Here is a 16900-nt window from a genome sequence, read left to right on the forward strand (position 1 = left end):
AAAGCACAGAGAAAAATAAGCAAACCGTCTACCAATTCCCAATGCAAGCATATTCTTATTTGTGATAGCTTGACTTGAGTATCTCCTAAAGTGCAGCTTACTGTCTGTAACAGATGAGAATAAACACGCTCAGAAGATATCCCTTGCCCTCTGCCCACTATGCTGGCAGCTGGTGGAAAGGGGGCTATGTTAAAAAGGAGACAGACACACTTTGGACACTCCTCCTACTTGTAGTTGGTAACACTTTACCAGCCACCTAGACTCAGAAATCATACATCAGCCTGTTAGTCTAGTTCAATGGGTTTAAAAACAGATCTGGGAAACCCACTAGAGTCACTTCTCATAGGGGGTTCAAATGCCATGCCAAGAGTCCCTGTGGACACGAAGAATGGTATCTAAACGTATTGTTCAACATGGCTTATGTTTTAGACAAGTGCCCCATGTGGATTTTTGAGATTAACAAGTATTCTAGTATTAGTATTTTCCTTCAAAAATAATCCCCGAGGGGTGCCTGGGTGGCTCAGTTGGTTAAGCGTCGACTTCTGCTCAGGTCATGATCTTAAGGTTTGTGGGTTTAAGCCCCATGTCGGGCTCTGTGCTAACAGCTCAGAGCCTGGAGCCTGCTTCAAATTGTGTCTCCTTCTCTCTCTGCCCCTTCCCCACTTGTTCGCTAGCACTCTCTCTCTCTCTCTCTCTCAAAAATAAACATTAAAAAAATAATTTAAAAACAATCCCTGAGCCAGTTGGCCTTTAAGAATTATATTCTGGGGGTGCCTGGGTGGCTCAGTCGGCTAAGTGTCCGACTTCGACTCAGATGATGATCTCATGGTTCATGAGTTCAAGCCCTGCATTGGGCTCTGTGCTGACTGCTCGGAGCCTGGAGCCTGCTTTGGGTTCTGTCTGCTCTCCCCCACTCATGCTCTGTCTCATTCTCTCTCTCAAAAATAAATAATCAGCATTTTAAAAATTAAAAAAAAAAAACATTACATTTTTACTCTAAGGAAGGATATTACTACGTTATATTTCTACTCTAAGGGAGGATACTGCTTCCTAAAAGATGAATGATATGCAGGTAAGATTTTTAAGTGTACAACACTTTTTTTTTTTTTTTAGCACGTTTATAGAGTTGTACAACTATCACCATAATCCAGTCTTTACCATCTTCCCAAGAATTTCCCTTTAGCTTGCCTGTGATCAATCCCATTTCCCATTTGCCCCTACCTCAGCCTTAACCACAAACCTGCTGTTACTATGGATTTGTCTTTTCTGGACGTTCATTAAGTGAAAAATACAATATACAGCACTTTGTCTATCTTCTTTCGCTCAGCATGTTGCTGAGATTCATCCGTTACTTTCTTCTTGCTGAGTAGTATTCCACTGTGCGGACGCACTAGTCGATGGACATCAGAGCTGTTTCCAGTTGTTAGCTATTATGAACATTCATGCACAGGTCTTTGAGAGGGCATAGGCTTTCATTTCTTTTATGCAGATTCCTAGGGGTGGATGTGCTGTGCTGTATGTTAGTTTACATCAGACTTTTCAAGAATGTCCTAAATGTCTTCCAAAATGCCTGCTCCATTCTACATTCCCATCAATAACGTATGAAGGCTTCTTTCTCCACATCCTCGCCAATGCTGGTCATTGGTTCATCTTTGTAATTACGACCATTCTGACAGGTTTGAAGTGGGATCTCATTGTGGATTCGAATTGTATTTTCTTAATGAGTCATCAAAGTTGAACATTTCAGGTGTTACTGGTCATCCTCTATTTTCTTTGGACAAATGTTGATTCAAATCTTTTGCCCGTTTTTTCTTCAGGCAGTTTGTTTTTGGTGTTCAAGAATGCAAAAATTTGCTCTAAATCTCCTTTTCTAACATAGTATCTATTTCCATAAATTTCAAATTGGGCACTTCGGCTGGTCTCAAAAAGCACTGCAGCCCACTCAAATGTTATTCCCTGGGTAACAATACTTGCAGCCATCATCTTGTGGTACCTACTATGTGCTTGGCACTGAGTGCTCTTGGTAGTTTTCCTCGGGACAAAATAAGGGTTTCTCAACCTCAGCACCACTGACGTGTTGGACCGGGGAATTCCCGGTTGTGGGGAGCAGTCCTGTGCACGGCAGGATGTTTACGAGGCTCCCTGGCCTCTTCCGACCAGATGCCAGCAGCACTCCTCCAAACCGTGACAACCAAAAGTGGTTCCACATATCGCCAAATTGACTTGGTTGAGAACCACTGGACTAGGCATTTTTACATAGGAGAGAATGCGTTAAGTCAGAAAATGATCCCTAGGATTGGTATTCTGGGAACAAGAAAATCTTGCTTTCCCCCAGACACAGGGTATGATGTTTCTTATACGTAGGTTTAAAACAGGCAAAACTAAACTTGGTGGTAGAGGAGGGGATCCTGAAGAGAAGGGACACATGAGACCTTTTGGTGTACTCATAATATTCTTGACCAGCCCTGTCCAACAGAACTTTCTGCAACGACAGAAATATTCTAAATATCTGCACTGTCCAATATGGCAGCTACTAGCCACATGAGGCTACTGAATAAACGAAATGTGGCTACTGTGATTAAGCAAAGGAACTTTAAATTGAAATGAAAATTTAAGTAGCTACCTGTGGGCAACAGCTACTATAATGGACAGCATAGTACCACATATATCTGGGTGAAGGTTTTACTTATGTGAAATCCAAAAACCTGCACACTTAAGAATTGTTCATTTATGGAGCTTCTACTTCAATTTAATTTTTTTCTTTGTTTTGTTTCACAACAACAGTTGTAGCAAGATTCCACAGTGGCTTTGTGGCAATGTTTTATGAAACCAGGGCTCCTGAGGACAGACCTCCCTGGATCCGAATCAGGAGACCAGACAGTGTACCCAGCAACGACTCAATAGCCCTCAGCCTCAGTTTCTTCTACATTTTTGGGAGAAGCTACATATTTCCCCTTCCCTATCCCCATTTTTTTTTTTTTACCCGAAGAGAAAATTTAGCAAGTGTTGATTCTGTTATTTTGCCTGGTCTTCACCCAAAGGAATGAACTAATTAGGATCATAATACCTGGGATGTGAGAAATATCTGAGGAAAGCAAAAGTTGAACAAGTACAGTAAGAGAATTAATTCTTTTGCCAACTTCACTGGTCAGACTCCCTGTGGAGTTACTGACATGCTTTTAGATTCCTTGGGGAAGTTATTTCAGTTTAGAATCTGATATTATCTGACCATGAAGCATGAAAGACATTTTTCAAGCTTCATCTGGGCTTGTGTGCCACATTAACAGAAAGCAAGCCCTTACTGCCTAGTTGCTAGGGACATCAGACACAGAGAACCACCTGAATGACCAGCCTGCGAAGACCTGTGCCACTGGGATGTCTTCACCCGATCTAAGGACAATTGTGCTGGGTTATAAATCTTCACCTTTGGTGTGCACTAAGTGAAAACCACAAAAATCTTAACCCCTTACTTAAACAAAATAACCAAGTGACAGATTTGGATTATAGCTCTCATAGGGTGAATGCATGGGGTTCTCTGGAAAGGGCCTCCAGGAAAGGAGCTAAGCCTGAGAGCTCATAAGACCACAACACTGCAAACCTCTTCCCACCAAGGCCTTCGTTCTGGTCTGGAGAGGACATGGAGAGAGGTGTGATAAACCCAGCTCTACCCTCACATGTTTCTGACCTTACTGATAAAAGAAAGACCCATCAGTTGTAAGAGTGATCCACCTAAGTCCACCACCTTGGTACCAATGAGAAGTGGTTCGCGCAAGTGCTTATAAGAAAACACATTCACTTCCCACAGCCAGTTCTTCAAAGTCCCACTCCCTAAAGCCTCGCCTTAATTTGGGATTTTGTTCAAGCAACTGTTCGCAATCCCATCAAAACTCAATCTTGGCAACTTTCTTCAATAATGCCAGTAACTCAGTCATCTCTACTCTTTCAGAGGTCTTGAATTGAGACACACAACCCCCATAAGACTTTAGGTAATACTGTATATGTATACAGGCATTTTGGAGAGGTTTTATACGTTTTCCTAGTGATCCATGACCCCAAACAACTTAGGAACCGTTCGTCTATCCCATTTTACAAAGCTTTTTAGAATTCTTTACCTAAGTGTTTACCTAGACTAAAAAAACTAAAACAAACAAACAAACCAAAAAAACATTCCTCCACCAACCATTAGTGTTTCAGAATTTCCATCTTGGGATTACTAAGTCTCCTAGAAAGACGGACCATCCATCACCTCTTCTTGCACGTCAAGGTTAGTCAGGGCCAGAGAGTAGGTTGGGAAGGGGATTATGAGAGATGGCAAGATAAAGAAGGCCGAAAATGCCTACCATCCCAGTACGCATTCCCTCCACACTGTGACTTCAATGCTCTTCCCATCAAATAGTCTACCTCTTCACCCTTTGAACCCAGGCCTGGCCCATGACTTGCTTTGGCCAACAGGGCATTTAGTAGACATTTATACAAGCAGAAGCCTGAGAAGTGCTTACACATCAAACTTTGCCCTCTCATGCTATTAAGAAGCCAGAGACCACCATGGGAAGAAGCAGCCTAGACTAAACCCCTGGAGGACAAGCCTTGAGGTATTCCAGCTGCCATCCCAGATATGTGAACGAGGCCATCCTGGACCAATGTGCTCTAGTCAAGGTGACCCAGACCAAAAGACTCATCCAGCTAACCCACAGAATTGTGAGAAATAATAAACAATTTTTTAAAAAATCATTAAGTTTGGGGTGATTTGTTATACAGTGAAAACCAATAGTATTAATTAAGCAGCAAAAAGAAAACCCAAGGGCCAATAAAAGCTATGAAGGAGGTTCTGATTTCTGGTATAATGTCCCTAGTATCTCTTGACTTGGCCATCTTTCTCAGTTCCACTGAGAAAGTTTCTATGTAAAGATCCTGCAACAGAGATCTCAGTGTAAGTTAAAAAACAACAAGAAAACTCCCACTTCACTAAATTCTCTAAGTATCAAGAAAGAGTCTGAGATCTCTTTGTCCCCCCAAAAACTTCTCTTTTAATGGATACACCTGAAAAAATCCACTGCTTATTATGAATGTCACTTACCTTAAGCAGCTCATACATATAAAACCGGATATCAAAGTCTGTCAGGATCTGGTATAGTTGCTGAAACAGATTTCAGAAAACAGAAAGTTAATTTAGTCTCATCATATCTTGTCATCCCAAACATTGGTCACCATTCTCTATAAACTTAGTACTTAAGTCCCTAAAGAATCCCAGGAATTTTTACCATCTGATCTGGAACAAATGGGGACAAAGACCAAAGATGAGGGTCTAATACTTCAGTCTCTTGTTAAGGGGAAGAAAAAAAAAGGAATTCCAAGGGAAACATTCAAGCCAACATGGATCTTTTAAAAACTTGTTTAATGCTCCAGGATTTCAACACCCACAATTACATTATTACGGAAACGAAGTCCAAGTTGTCCAACTGTCCTCATATTCTTACTACACTTCAAGCATAGCATAGCAGTACAGTGTGCTGTAGAGAACTAAGTGGAGAGCAGGACTTGAAGAATTTCATCAGCCCATGTGGCAAGTGGCAACACAGTAAGTACATCTCATGAGTGTATCTGCTCACAGAAACAGGAGGAAAGTGACTGCGATAGCCCTTGGAGATGGTAAGAGGCTTAGGAGAGGAGCAGGGGAGTGACATGCTGGAGGAAAAAAAAGAAGAGTGACAGGAAGTGAAAATGACTCCAGGCAAAAAGGACACAGGAAAGAGTTCTCATTACCAATAATCCAAAGGAACACCCACTCTGAGTTTTTTCAAAATTTCAATTTCTAGGAGACAGTAGCATTTATACATCCAGGTTCGTTAGAGTCATCACAGAACCTCATCAGAAACTATACTATTATTTCTGGTAATCAATTCCAAGCAGAGCTCTTTCCCCATCAGTCCAAAGCAGCACTGTCTATAAAACTAATCAGTGCACCTTTATTAAACTTATTGTTTCTTTATTGGAAGACTCAGGCAATGGAGGGAAACTCTCTAACGAGCAGTGACAAGCCTATATAACATGTCTGTGGAAGAGGGGAAAGCCAAACTACACATCCTTATTTGTTTGCATTCATAAGAATGATATGAAGACCTTAATAAAACATGGTTTCACATGTATGCATGTGGGGGATGGACTGCTGGGGCTCAGGGAAATAAGACTTTTTTTTTTTTTTTTTATAAGACTTTTAATCACATACCATTTTATAGTTTTAGATCCACGTAAATATAACCCCTGTTCAAAAAGATTAAGAAAAACAATCTGCCAAGAATCAAATTTAACATCTAAGAACACCAGGACTTGTTTTTCCCTGTTAATAAGTGAGAGTAATTCTCCCCCCCAGCTTGGCAAGAATATTTGACTTCATCAGTCTCCGGGAGCAGCTGGCTCAGCGCAGCACAGGGAATGAGGACACACGGACCGGGACACCCGCGGCACTGGGAGCTGCTCCGCTACTGGAAACTAACCTGGGGTGGGAAGGAAAGCATCCGGGCACGTGGCACCAACACGCCACCACTTCTGCTCAGGAGCTAAACACCCAAGCGTTCTGTTGTCCCCCAGCTCCACACGGCAGGGAAGACTTTGCAGGCAGTGTCCCAGCACCAGTATGGATGGACACAGGCTAAAGATACTATCTCTTTGGGTGTCAAATCAGCTCCTCCTTCGAGAATTAAGGAGATCCCTCCCAGAGACACACCAAGTTGAACCTCATGTCAATAAATAGACTGTGAAAGTGAAGCGAGCATTTTCTAACCCTCAGAGGGGGCTGGAATATTTTATTTCCGGAAAACAAATACGGGCTATTTTATCATTTGGATTTTTGTCTGTGGAAGGCATTCCTCTTGTATCACGTGGTATCTATACCAAGCATCTGTGCAAATGGTATAAGGCATAATAATAATAAATGTCCTTGGACCGCCAACATAGTACTTCTAGCTACTCCAACCAATATCAATTTTATGTAATACAAAAACCACTAGATGAATGAATGTATTAGGCCTAATACATTACAGAGTCCTGAATGACAGGCCGACATTTACTCTCATTTCTCAGGAGCTCAGGATAGGAGGAGACCCAACTACATGTTACATTTTACCACATGGGCCTAAAATTTAGGACTCAGTAGGGTCCACAGTCTGGCTCTGACCAACTTTCACAGCTCTGTCTCCATTTCAGACCAAATAAACCTGGTTGCCTCCTCCATTCTTCCTTCTCCAGTGTCCCCACCTCCTCCCAAATCTCTAACATCCCGCTCCTCTCCCCTGGCCTATAAGTAAGCCCATCCCATCTAGTCTCTACAAAGCTAACAGTGGTCCCTTCCTTCTCTGAACCCGTGCTACTTAATGTCCGCTAGGGTGTTCAGAGGACAGTGACAGCAGCAGCGTCCCCGGAGTTGATGCTCCCTACTCAGATACTAGCAGTGACCTAAGGTTCTCTAACCTGGCTGTGAGCACCAAGAGGCTGCTCCCCTCTGCCCACACCTCAAGTCTCATGCCAGCGCCCTCACATATCAGGTGCATACATTGGTAGGGAAAAACGGGTTCTGGGGCCGGTGGTAAGTCACCAACTTGGTGACTCAACTTCTTTGCTCTCCCTCCCGCAAATATGCAAGAAGCCACTGTACAACCTGGTCCACAGTCTAAGTGCTAAGATAACCAAACAGTGGAATAGCATACCCTGTATACACCCCACCCCATGAATGGTGGTTCTCAGCTTGTACCCAGAAGGCAGTTGATGAACATTTGTCTTCGATGATGTTCACCGGTGGAACAAAATTAAAATGGTTTCCCAGGAAATACAAGTCCAAAGAGTCTATGACAAATTATAAAGGGAAAGTTCACATGAGCCACACTTTTCCTCCATTCTTCTTACCCAGCTGTGTGCAATGGCAAATTGTCAGCAGGAAGTTAGCTTTGCTTATACTTTTATAAAATAAGTGACTTATCAAAAACAAAGCAGGCCTATGCTTCTCAGAAGATTACAAAGATGCTGAGGAAGACTATTCACCAATCCTACATTGGTTCCAAAGCTTCAAACACAGGCATTTTCTTAGAAATCAGGGCTATCTGAGGACTACCCAAAGGGCTAAAGGTGGAAATTTCCTAGGACTTTTCATTAACCTGCGAAGGTCTGAGGAGGACAATGGAAAAAAAAAATAAAAGGCAATTTGATTAACAGACTCCAAATCTCCTTGGGTTTAGAACAACCGCCCAGAAAGGAATGGCCATGTGGGCCTCACTTTTGCTATATACCCATAGGTCCTTGGACTGCGGGTATAGCTCAGGTGTATCATGACGAGGTTCCCCATCCCCAGTGACTGTCATTTAGAATGACTACACACTTTAGGAAGGTTCCTAGTCACAGGTGGGAATCAGCAACACAGCAAACTCACGCTGCACACACAGCTGGCAGATTCCCACACATACACACCTCACTTGGTCTGTATCCAGAAATCCCAGGGGTCCCCATGTAGGGAGAAGAAAAAGCAGGGGGAGTGGGATATAAAGTAAAAGGTGCTTAATGCAGTTGTCACCTGTTTTGGCATCAATGTGCAACCCCAAGATCCAGAATAAAAACCAAGGTTAATATTTTCAGAAATTTAAGAAAGCAGGACAAATCATTGATCAAGCAAATCAAAGTTATGACTAATGACCTGAAAATGTCTTATAAAGAAGATCTCTGTATCAAACTCTAACAGCATTAACAAGGCCTCAAGATATCAGCTAGTGAAGGCCCATCTCTATGGGAGTGACTTAGAAATTCTCTACAGAGCAAAATAGGTCTGCTTCCTTTTCAAATGCAGTCTATTAACCAAAAAGAATGAAATCTTGCCATTTGCAACTACGTAGATGGAACTAGAGGGTATTATGGTAAACGAAATTAGTCAGAGAAAGACAAATATGACTTCACTCATATGAGGACTTTAAGAGGGAGGGGGCCAAAACATAAGAGACTCTTAAATATGGAGAACAAACAGAGGGTTACTGGAGGGATTGTGGGAGGGGGGATGGGCTAAATGGGTAAGGGGCATTAAGGAATCTACCCCTGAAATCATTGTTGCAATGCTAATTAACTTGGATATAAATTAAAAAAAAAGGGGGCGCCTGGGTGGCTCGGTCGGTTAAGCGTCCGACTTCGGCTCAGGTCATGATCTCACGGTCCGTGAGTTCGAGCCCCGCGTCGGGCTCTGTGCTGACAGCTCAGAGCCTGGAGCCTGTTTCCTGTGTCTCCCTCTCTCTCTGCCCCTCCCCTGTTCATGCTCTGTCTCTCTCTGTCTCAAAAATAAATAAACGTTAAAAAAAAAAAAAAATTAAAAAAAAAAAAAAAAAAGGCAGCCTATTCAGGGGGCCTTATCAATCTTTAAAATGTCCAAATGATAGATTTTGCTTAAAATGCATACTCGTTTTTTTAAAGTTTATTTTTATTCTATTTTGAGAGAGCGCCAATAGGGGAAGGGCAGAGAGAGAGAAAGAGACAGATTCCCAAGGAGGCTCTGTGCTGAGTGCAGAGCCTGATGTGGGGCTCGAAATCATGAACCATGAGATCATGACCTGGGCTGAAATCAAGAATCAGACGCTTAACCAACTGAGCCACCCAGGTGCCCTTTTATTCGTTTTTATTTATACTCTTCCAAAGGCATAGAAAGCTGAGAAGCAGGTCTCAACAGAAACTTTTTCTTATACAAATGGTACTTTAACTTTCTGGAGAAAATGGTGAGTTTGGGAGTGTTCTGTAACTGTTCATTCCACTTTTAGAAACTGGCCTTTCCTATTCCTTTGTTTGGAAATTCTTTTTTCTTAAGTGTCACTATGTATCTTTTATTATCACTTTGACACATATGAAGCATAACTGAGGATTTCAAGGAGAAATCAACCAAACCAGCTCTTTCATAAAACGAAGTATCAAGGGGAAAATGAATAAGACTATAGAAGATCTGAACTAAATTAACAAACTTGATATAAAAAAATGGCCATGTACTAAAGTCACAAAGCAATCATCAAGAAATTCCAAAAACCAACATTATGTAGGTCATGTTCCTCTGGACCTAAAGATAGCCAAATTATAAATCAACAATAAAAGAATAATTTTTTTGAAAAAAACAAGTGGTTCCTCCATCATATTCACAAACATACAGCTATGAAGGGCATTCTTAGGATAATTAATTACTGGGAAACTTCTGAATAGGGACTCTGTACTGTGTGTTAGATGGCATTATTGCATAGATATTAAATTTCTTAACTGTACTAACAGTACTGTCATGTAGGAAAAAGGTCCTGCCTAGTTCCAGTGCTAGCATATCTAGAAGTGAAGTATCATGATGCTTGCAATTTACTTTAAGAGGATTTCAGTAAAAAGAGATAAAGGGTGGGGGGGGGGGGGGGGAGAAAACATCAAATGTGGCAAATATTTTTAGTTTTTTTAAGTGTTTTTTCCCCCCCAGGTGGTTTTTGTTTGTTTAGAGAAAGGAGCACTCCAGCAGTGGAAAGAGGCAGAGGGAGAAAGAGAGAGAATCTTAAGCAGGCTCCATGTTCAGCACAGGGCTGAACACTGGGCTCGATCCCACGAACCTGGGATCAAGACCTAAGCCATAATCAGAGTCCGAAGCTCAACTGACAGGCGCTCAGACGCCCACAAATGTGGCAAATATTAACAACCGGTGAATCTAGGGGAATAACATGAGGGCATTAACTGACCACTCCTTCCGATTTTTAGTAGGTTTAAAATTTTTCCAAGTACAAAGTTTGGGGAGAAAAACTCAAATCCACAAGTACTTTGTACTTCTAATCTGAAAACTACATGGAAATGAGCTCCATGATCACAGCATGCAGCAGCTAAGGTGGTGCCTGGGGCGGCACACACGTAAAGCCCACTCACCACAAATCAAGAAAGAAACAAATGAAATGAGCGGACTTCAACTCAAGAAGTTAGGGGGAGGGGCGCCTGGGTGGCTCGGTCGGTTAAGCGGCCGACTTCGGCTCAGGTCATGATCTCACGGTCCGTGAGTTTGAGCCCCGCGTCGGGCTCTGTGCTGACAGCTCAGAGCCTGAAGCCTGTTTCCGATTCTGTCTCCCTCTCTCTGCCCCTCCCCTGTTCATGCTCTGTCTCTCTCGGTCTCAAAAATAAACAAACGTTAAAAAAAAAAAAAAAAGAAGTTAGGGGGAAAACCGTAAAAACCCAAGAAAGAAAAGCAGCAAAGAAGGGAAAAAGAAAGAAAGAATTGAGATAGGAGCAGAAACAATGAAGTAGAAAAAACAAAAACATTTGAGCAAAACCAAAAGCCAGTTCCATGAAAATATTAGTAAGACCTCTGTAGCAACACTGATACTTTTTTAAAAAAAGAGAAAAAGCAAAAATAATGTCAAAAATGTAAAGGAAAACATAATTACAAACACATTACAGTCTTTAAGCCCTAGGAAAATTCTATTAACTTTATGTAAATAAAACTGAAAGTGGTCAACTTTTATAATAAATATTATTGGGGTGCCTGGGTAGCTCAGTCATTTGAGAGTCCAACTCTTCTCTCTCTCTGCCCCTCCCCAACTTGTGCTCTTAAAATAAATAAGCTTTAAAAATAAATAAGTAAAAAGGAAAAGTGTAGTTCAAAGTCTTCCCTTCCCTCCCAAAAAGACATCTACTTAGATAACCCTTATTTCATATAAACTTTCAGAGACTAGAAAGGAAACACTACCCAACTTATTTTATGAAGTCAGTATAATCCTGAAGCCAAAATCAGAGTTTGCAATAAAAGGAAATTATAGATAAAAGTTTATTATCAATGTGTTAACAAAAAATACTGAAAACAACAGGCTGCAGGTTGTATCCCTGTTGATTCACCTGGGATGCTAAACCAGGGACCAACTCCCCTGGGTGATACCTTAAGTCCAGTTATTAATACACTTAACAGTAAAATGAAAAAAAAAAAAAAAACAAGCTTTTAGAATTAAGACAGATACATGACAAAATAAAAAGGACATTAAACTAACTGATTTCTCTATCTGTGGTCTGTCCTACCACCCGGAAAAGACAATGACTGTCTCATCATGATCTGTTCTTCCGAAATACACCTCTGCTACCTGCTGCTTGGTGATCTTCTAAGTAGACTAAAACGGCAGGGCTTGAACATTCACTGGACCTCCAGTTTAACACGGCAGACCAAATACATCCTCCCTATACTTCTTCCTGAAGCTCCTCTAAATTAACAGTAAAAGGAATGGGGCTTTTGGTGGGGGAGGGGGGACTCACTCACAACTAAGAGAATGGAAGAGATGACAACATTTCGAAGCTAGAAAAAAAAAATGTCCAACTGACTCAGCAGACCAAAGAAGCTGAACTTCTGCCCAAAGTGGAGGGGATCCGGAAACAAACCACCTCACATGAAAGAACTTACAGAAAGGCTCAGGAATCAGTGACCCCAGGTACCAAGGAAAGAGAGTAAACAGATTCAGCTGCAAACAGGAAAACAAGTTTAAAACACCACACCAAAAATGAGGGAATTACGTGAAAGTCTACAGAACTTTCCCAGAGCTCTCCTCCATTGGAGGCTGAGATGCCCGTGGCCAGGTTCGCCACCTCAAGACAGGAGTTGACAAGCCGTCATCAGTAATTTCAGTCCTCTAAAACAGGAGTAGACAAAGTCCGTGCCATTTCAGACAACTATTAACAGACAAAAAACAAGAATGCACAAAAAAAGGAATCTGAAAGAAAAACTGAGAAAGAGTATGAAGAAGAAAACATCATGCGGGCGGGGGGGGGGGGGGGAGGGGGGAGAAAGCCCACATATTCTCAGTGAGAAAATAGAAGATATTACATAAAAGAACAGGATACTACTTTTAAAAGTTCAGAGAACAGAACAGAGCTAAGAAATAAAGTCTAACGTTCGAATGAGTTCTAGAAAGTGAGAACAAAGAAGAAAATCAAAGAATGTTAAAAATATTGTTCTAAAATGAAAGGACATGAGTTTCTAGATTGAAAAAGCCCAGCAAGTGCACAGAACAAAAGATAAAAGTGACCCATTCGAAGGAACATCTTTGTGAAATTTCACAGACTGCGGCTGAAGAGAAAATCCTAAAAGCTTTCCAAAGGAAAAACCAAAACCAAAACCAGATCACATAAGGTGAAACCAGAATGGCTTCAGGGCTGATAAGGGAAAAAGCTCTTCAAAACTGAGAAAATTATTAATTACAACCCAGAATTCTATGCCATGGCAAGTACATTAATTGGAAACATAAAACAGAAATGTTTTCAGATATGCAAGCCTCAAATAACATTAATCTTCTACGATCTCTTTAAAGGAAGCTCCTAGAGAATGTGTGCCATTAAAACATCTCTTTGAGAGTTGAGATGTAAACGAAATAAGATTTCTCCAGGGAGTTAAAAATTTCTGCTGTTAAATCAACAGAGCAGGCATCAATTCAAGGAACACAAAATGATGAAGTGAAATTTTTATATGTATGGCTAGCCAATTGGTAAAAACTTATTAAGGAAGCAGAAGCATTTAACTTAGGCATTTTGCTATGAAGTTTCATTAAGACCAGCTTTCAAACTTTTGTATTTAGGAAACTGTTTGGTTTCATTAAGAAATGCATACACATTCCCACTCATATACGTACACCTTGATAAACTTGGGTCATTCAATGGCAAAAGTATGATTGGCTTTGTGGATCAGCAGAGTACTACTTTAGCAGCTAAGCACTGCTACGCTAATGGAAAATGTAGCCCTTTTTTTTTTTTTTTTTTTTTTAAAAAAGTAGTCTTCCCACCCAGTAGGAGCCCAATGTGGGGCTTGAACTCATGACCCTGAGATCCAGACCTGAGCTGAGATCAAGAGTTGGATGCTTAACTGACTGAGCCACCCAGGTGCCCCATACATCCTACTTTTATGAGTTCACTATTGATTTCACCCTTAGGGAGTCACATTAGAGGCTCTTTCTAAATTAAAGAATTAACAAAAAAAAATCGAAGAGTCACATTAACAAGGGAACTTGTTACATATGGAAAAGCTACACTGTATATAAAACCTGCTTATTGTTTTATCAGTTGTAATAGCCACTTTTACTTATTTTCCACAAATTAACCCTGAAAGTTGTTTTAGAGTGATTACCTAAGAAAAATTAAATGTGAGATAAAGCTCTTTTATTTTCACCCACAAGCTTCACTCCTAATAGCATCTTTCAACTGCTGATTTGGTTTTGCCCCTAACTTCCATCACAATAAAACCACAACCCTTTCATTCACTGACAGTGAATGATAAATCACCTAAAAGTTCTCCAAACACCTCTCAAAATCAATGCCACTATTTTGTTTTTATATTGGTTTTCATATTATGTTCTACCGTGACCAGAATGTTTGGCCCCAAAAACCTTGGCAGAAGTTAAGGCTTCAGTGTTTGAATAATAACAAAAACAAACTCATGAGAAACCAGCTTAAAACCATGCTTTTGGAATTACACTTCAAGTCTAAATTAATTTGCATTATAAATACAAGAAATGTAAATAACCCAAGATAAGGTTTTTCTAAAGCACAGTGTCTCTTAACTAGCTTTTTTGTGTCATTTGCTTTGTATACAGTGTACATGAACACACACACTCTGACAGCTTGAATCCCATGTGTTGCTTCTTTTTATGTAAGCCCTATATCTGTTTATGACTTATCAGCAACGGAAGATTCCTATGCAAATCAAGTATCTACCCAAAACTATGTTGTCTAAAACAGGAGTATTATAGATGAGGCATTAGCTTAGACTAGCAGCTACTCTCAGAGTAAGCAAGGCAAAGGGTGATGAGTAATTTCACCAAATGCAAGAACCCCACCCACTTTCTGCATCCTGTACTCCTGCTATAAGGAATCCAATTTGTTAATTCCCAATCTCACCATGACTTTTCCTGAACCCCTCGTGTTCTGAAGTATCAACAGTATTTATTGCCACCTCCCCACCCCCCCCACCCCCATGCCAGAAAGAAAAAGCATATACGCACCTTAAAATCTGTATTATTGATATATTCAAATACCAAAGCCGGCGTCTTTGACTGCAAGAGAGAATAGTAATGCCTTATAAGTATTCAAACAATAAGTGTACTTTGCTTCTGTCATACCCATCCATCCCCAAATCCCACTTAAATGAAAGAGGGATTTACTCATCAGGGAGAGCCTTTTAAGAAAGTATCCTCTTGAGACTGTGTGTCTGGAATTTGCTTCAAAATAAGTGGGGACGGTGGGTGGTGGGAAAGTGGGTGGCAGGCAGATGAAGCAAAGTTGGCCACAAGCTGAGGCACTGCTAAAGTTGAGTGATGTGCGCAGGGCGGTCCATTATATTATTCACTCTACTTTTGTAAATGGTTGACATTTTTCGTAAGTTGCTTTTTTTTTTTAATCCTCTGACCAACCTGTCAGTGGGCCTGGCACATCATGTGAAGATTTACACTCTGCAGTGTTCCAGTCTGCCAACCACAAAAGGAGTGACATGTTTTCATCTTGGTTTAGCAACCCAGATGCATTTTACAGAATTATCATACGTCTTGGGAATCTATCATAGGCCTTTTCAGGATCCAAAAGGAAACTATCTATGATTATCAGCAAGCTATAATGTGAAATTACTGCCTTGGCTAGAGACCACTGGAGAATGTCTGACTGTACAAAGTAGATATGTTCCCCCCAAAATTCATGCATAACCAAGTATTTCTAAAGCACTATAATCGTTAATGCAATGAGTACATAATATCCAATATTTCCTTGTGTAAATAGATTTCTCAAACGTCAGGTTTACTTACGGTAAAATAATGCTAACTAGCAGTAATAAGCTTTCAAACTGGGAGAAAAGCAGAGGCTTAAAGGGTTACAGGAAGAAAGTCACCTTGGAAATCTCTATGGCCAGGAAGTTTTGCTCAAGGAAGCAGGTGGAAGTTACCTAGGAGACAGGCCACAGTACGTGCACACAAGCCTTTGTCAGAACAAGCAACCCCGGCAGCCATAGGCAAAGGTTTCCTCAATAGCCCAAGGATGACAGGGTTTCATCAAGACCACCAGATCTCTTTACTGCCTGGGAGCAAGCCCATTTCCCTACAGGTCTGGGGAGGAGGGCTCCCTGTTGATTTTCATCCACCTTGATTTGTGTTACATATTACATAAAACACACACATGCCTCAGACAACAAATTACAAAAACAATAAGATAAATATCACTAACTTAAAAAAAAAAAAAAAAAAAAAAAAAAAAAAAGAAGCAGCAGCAAAATGAAGATGCTCCTGGTGTAACAGTAATACATACTGGCTCACACTGCAGGCCGTTTTCAAAGACTATGGATTTCAGAGTGAGTCATTATAAAATCAATCTGAGCTGATCAGGCTGGGATATACTTTTTTTAAATTTATTTTTGATAGACAGAGAGAGACAGAGCACAAGTGGGGGAGGGTCAGAGAGAGAGGGAGACACAGAATCCGAAGCAGGCTCCAGGCTCCGAGCTGTCAGCACAGAGCCCGACACAGGGCTCAAACCCACGAGCCGTGAGATCATGACCTGAGCCAAAGGCAGACACTCAACCGACTGAGCCACCCAGGCACCCCTGGGATATACTTTTAATGCCAATTAGATTCTAGCAGACAACCATTCTTCTGAGTCTTTTGAGGGTCCAAGAAGAAAAATTTTCCTTACTCTTCAGTTTAATAGCACTGGGGAATCTTGAGCAAATCACTGAACCCCTGTAGCCTTTGGTTTTCTTATCTGTGCAAGTAACACTGTGGCCCGTGATGGCATGTGCTTCAACTTGTGAGGATTGAATGGCTTCGTACAGAATGGTGTCTGCACACAGCAAGCACTCAATGCACGTTGGCACATCATTTCTTTCTTTCTTTTTTTTAAGTTTACTTATTTATTTTTG

At 41.0% G+C, this 16900-nt stretch overlaps 1 protein-coding gene across 4 annotated transcripts in view; it reads right to left on the reverse strand.

The window, feature by feature from the left end:
- The window catches only part of CSNK2A2 (casein kinase 2 alpha 2), a 40817-nt gene that overhangs the window by 12960 nt on the left and 10957 nt on the right, over positions 1–16900 (reverse strand). For all 4 annotated transcript variants that reach the window (XM_042918248.1, XM_042918245.1, XM_042918247.1 and 1 more), the window contains 2 exons: positions 15003–15053; positions 5078–5137 (listed from right to left, as the gene is read on the reverse strand). In XM_042918248.1, coding sequence (XP_042774182.1) covers positions 5078–5137; positions 15003–15053 — 111 coding nt within the window. The remainder of the gene's footprint in view (positions 1–5077; positions 5138–15002; positions 15054–16900) is intronic.

Source organism: Panthera leo, chromosome E2 (assembly GCF_018350215.1).
Source record: "Panthera leo isolate Ple1 chromosome E2, P.leo_Ple1_pat1.1, whole genome shotgun sequence".
Lineage (NCBI taxonomy): Eukaryota > Metazoa > Chordata > Mammalia > Carnivora > Felidae > Panthera > Panthera leo.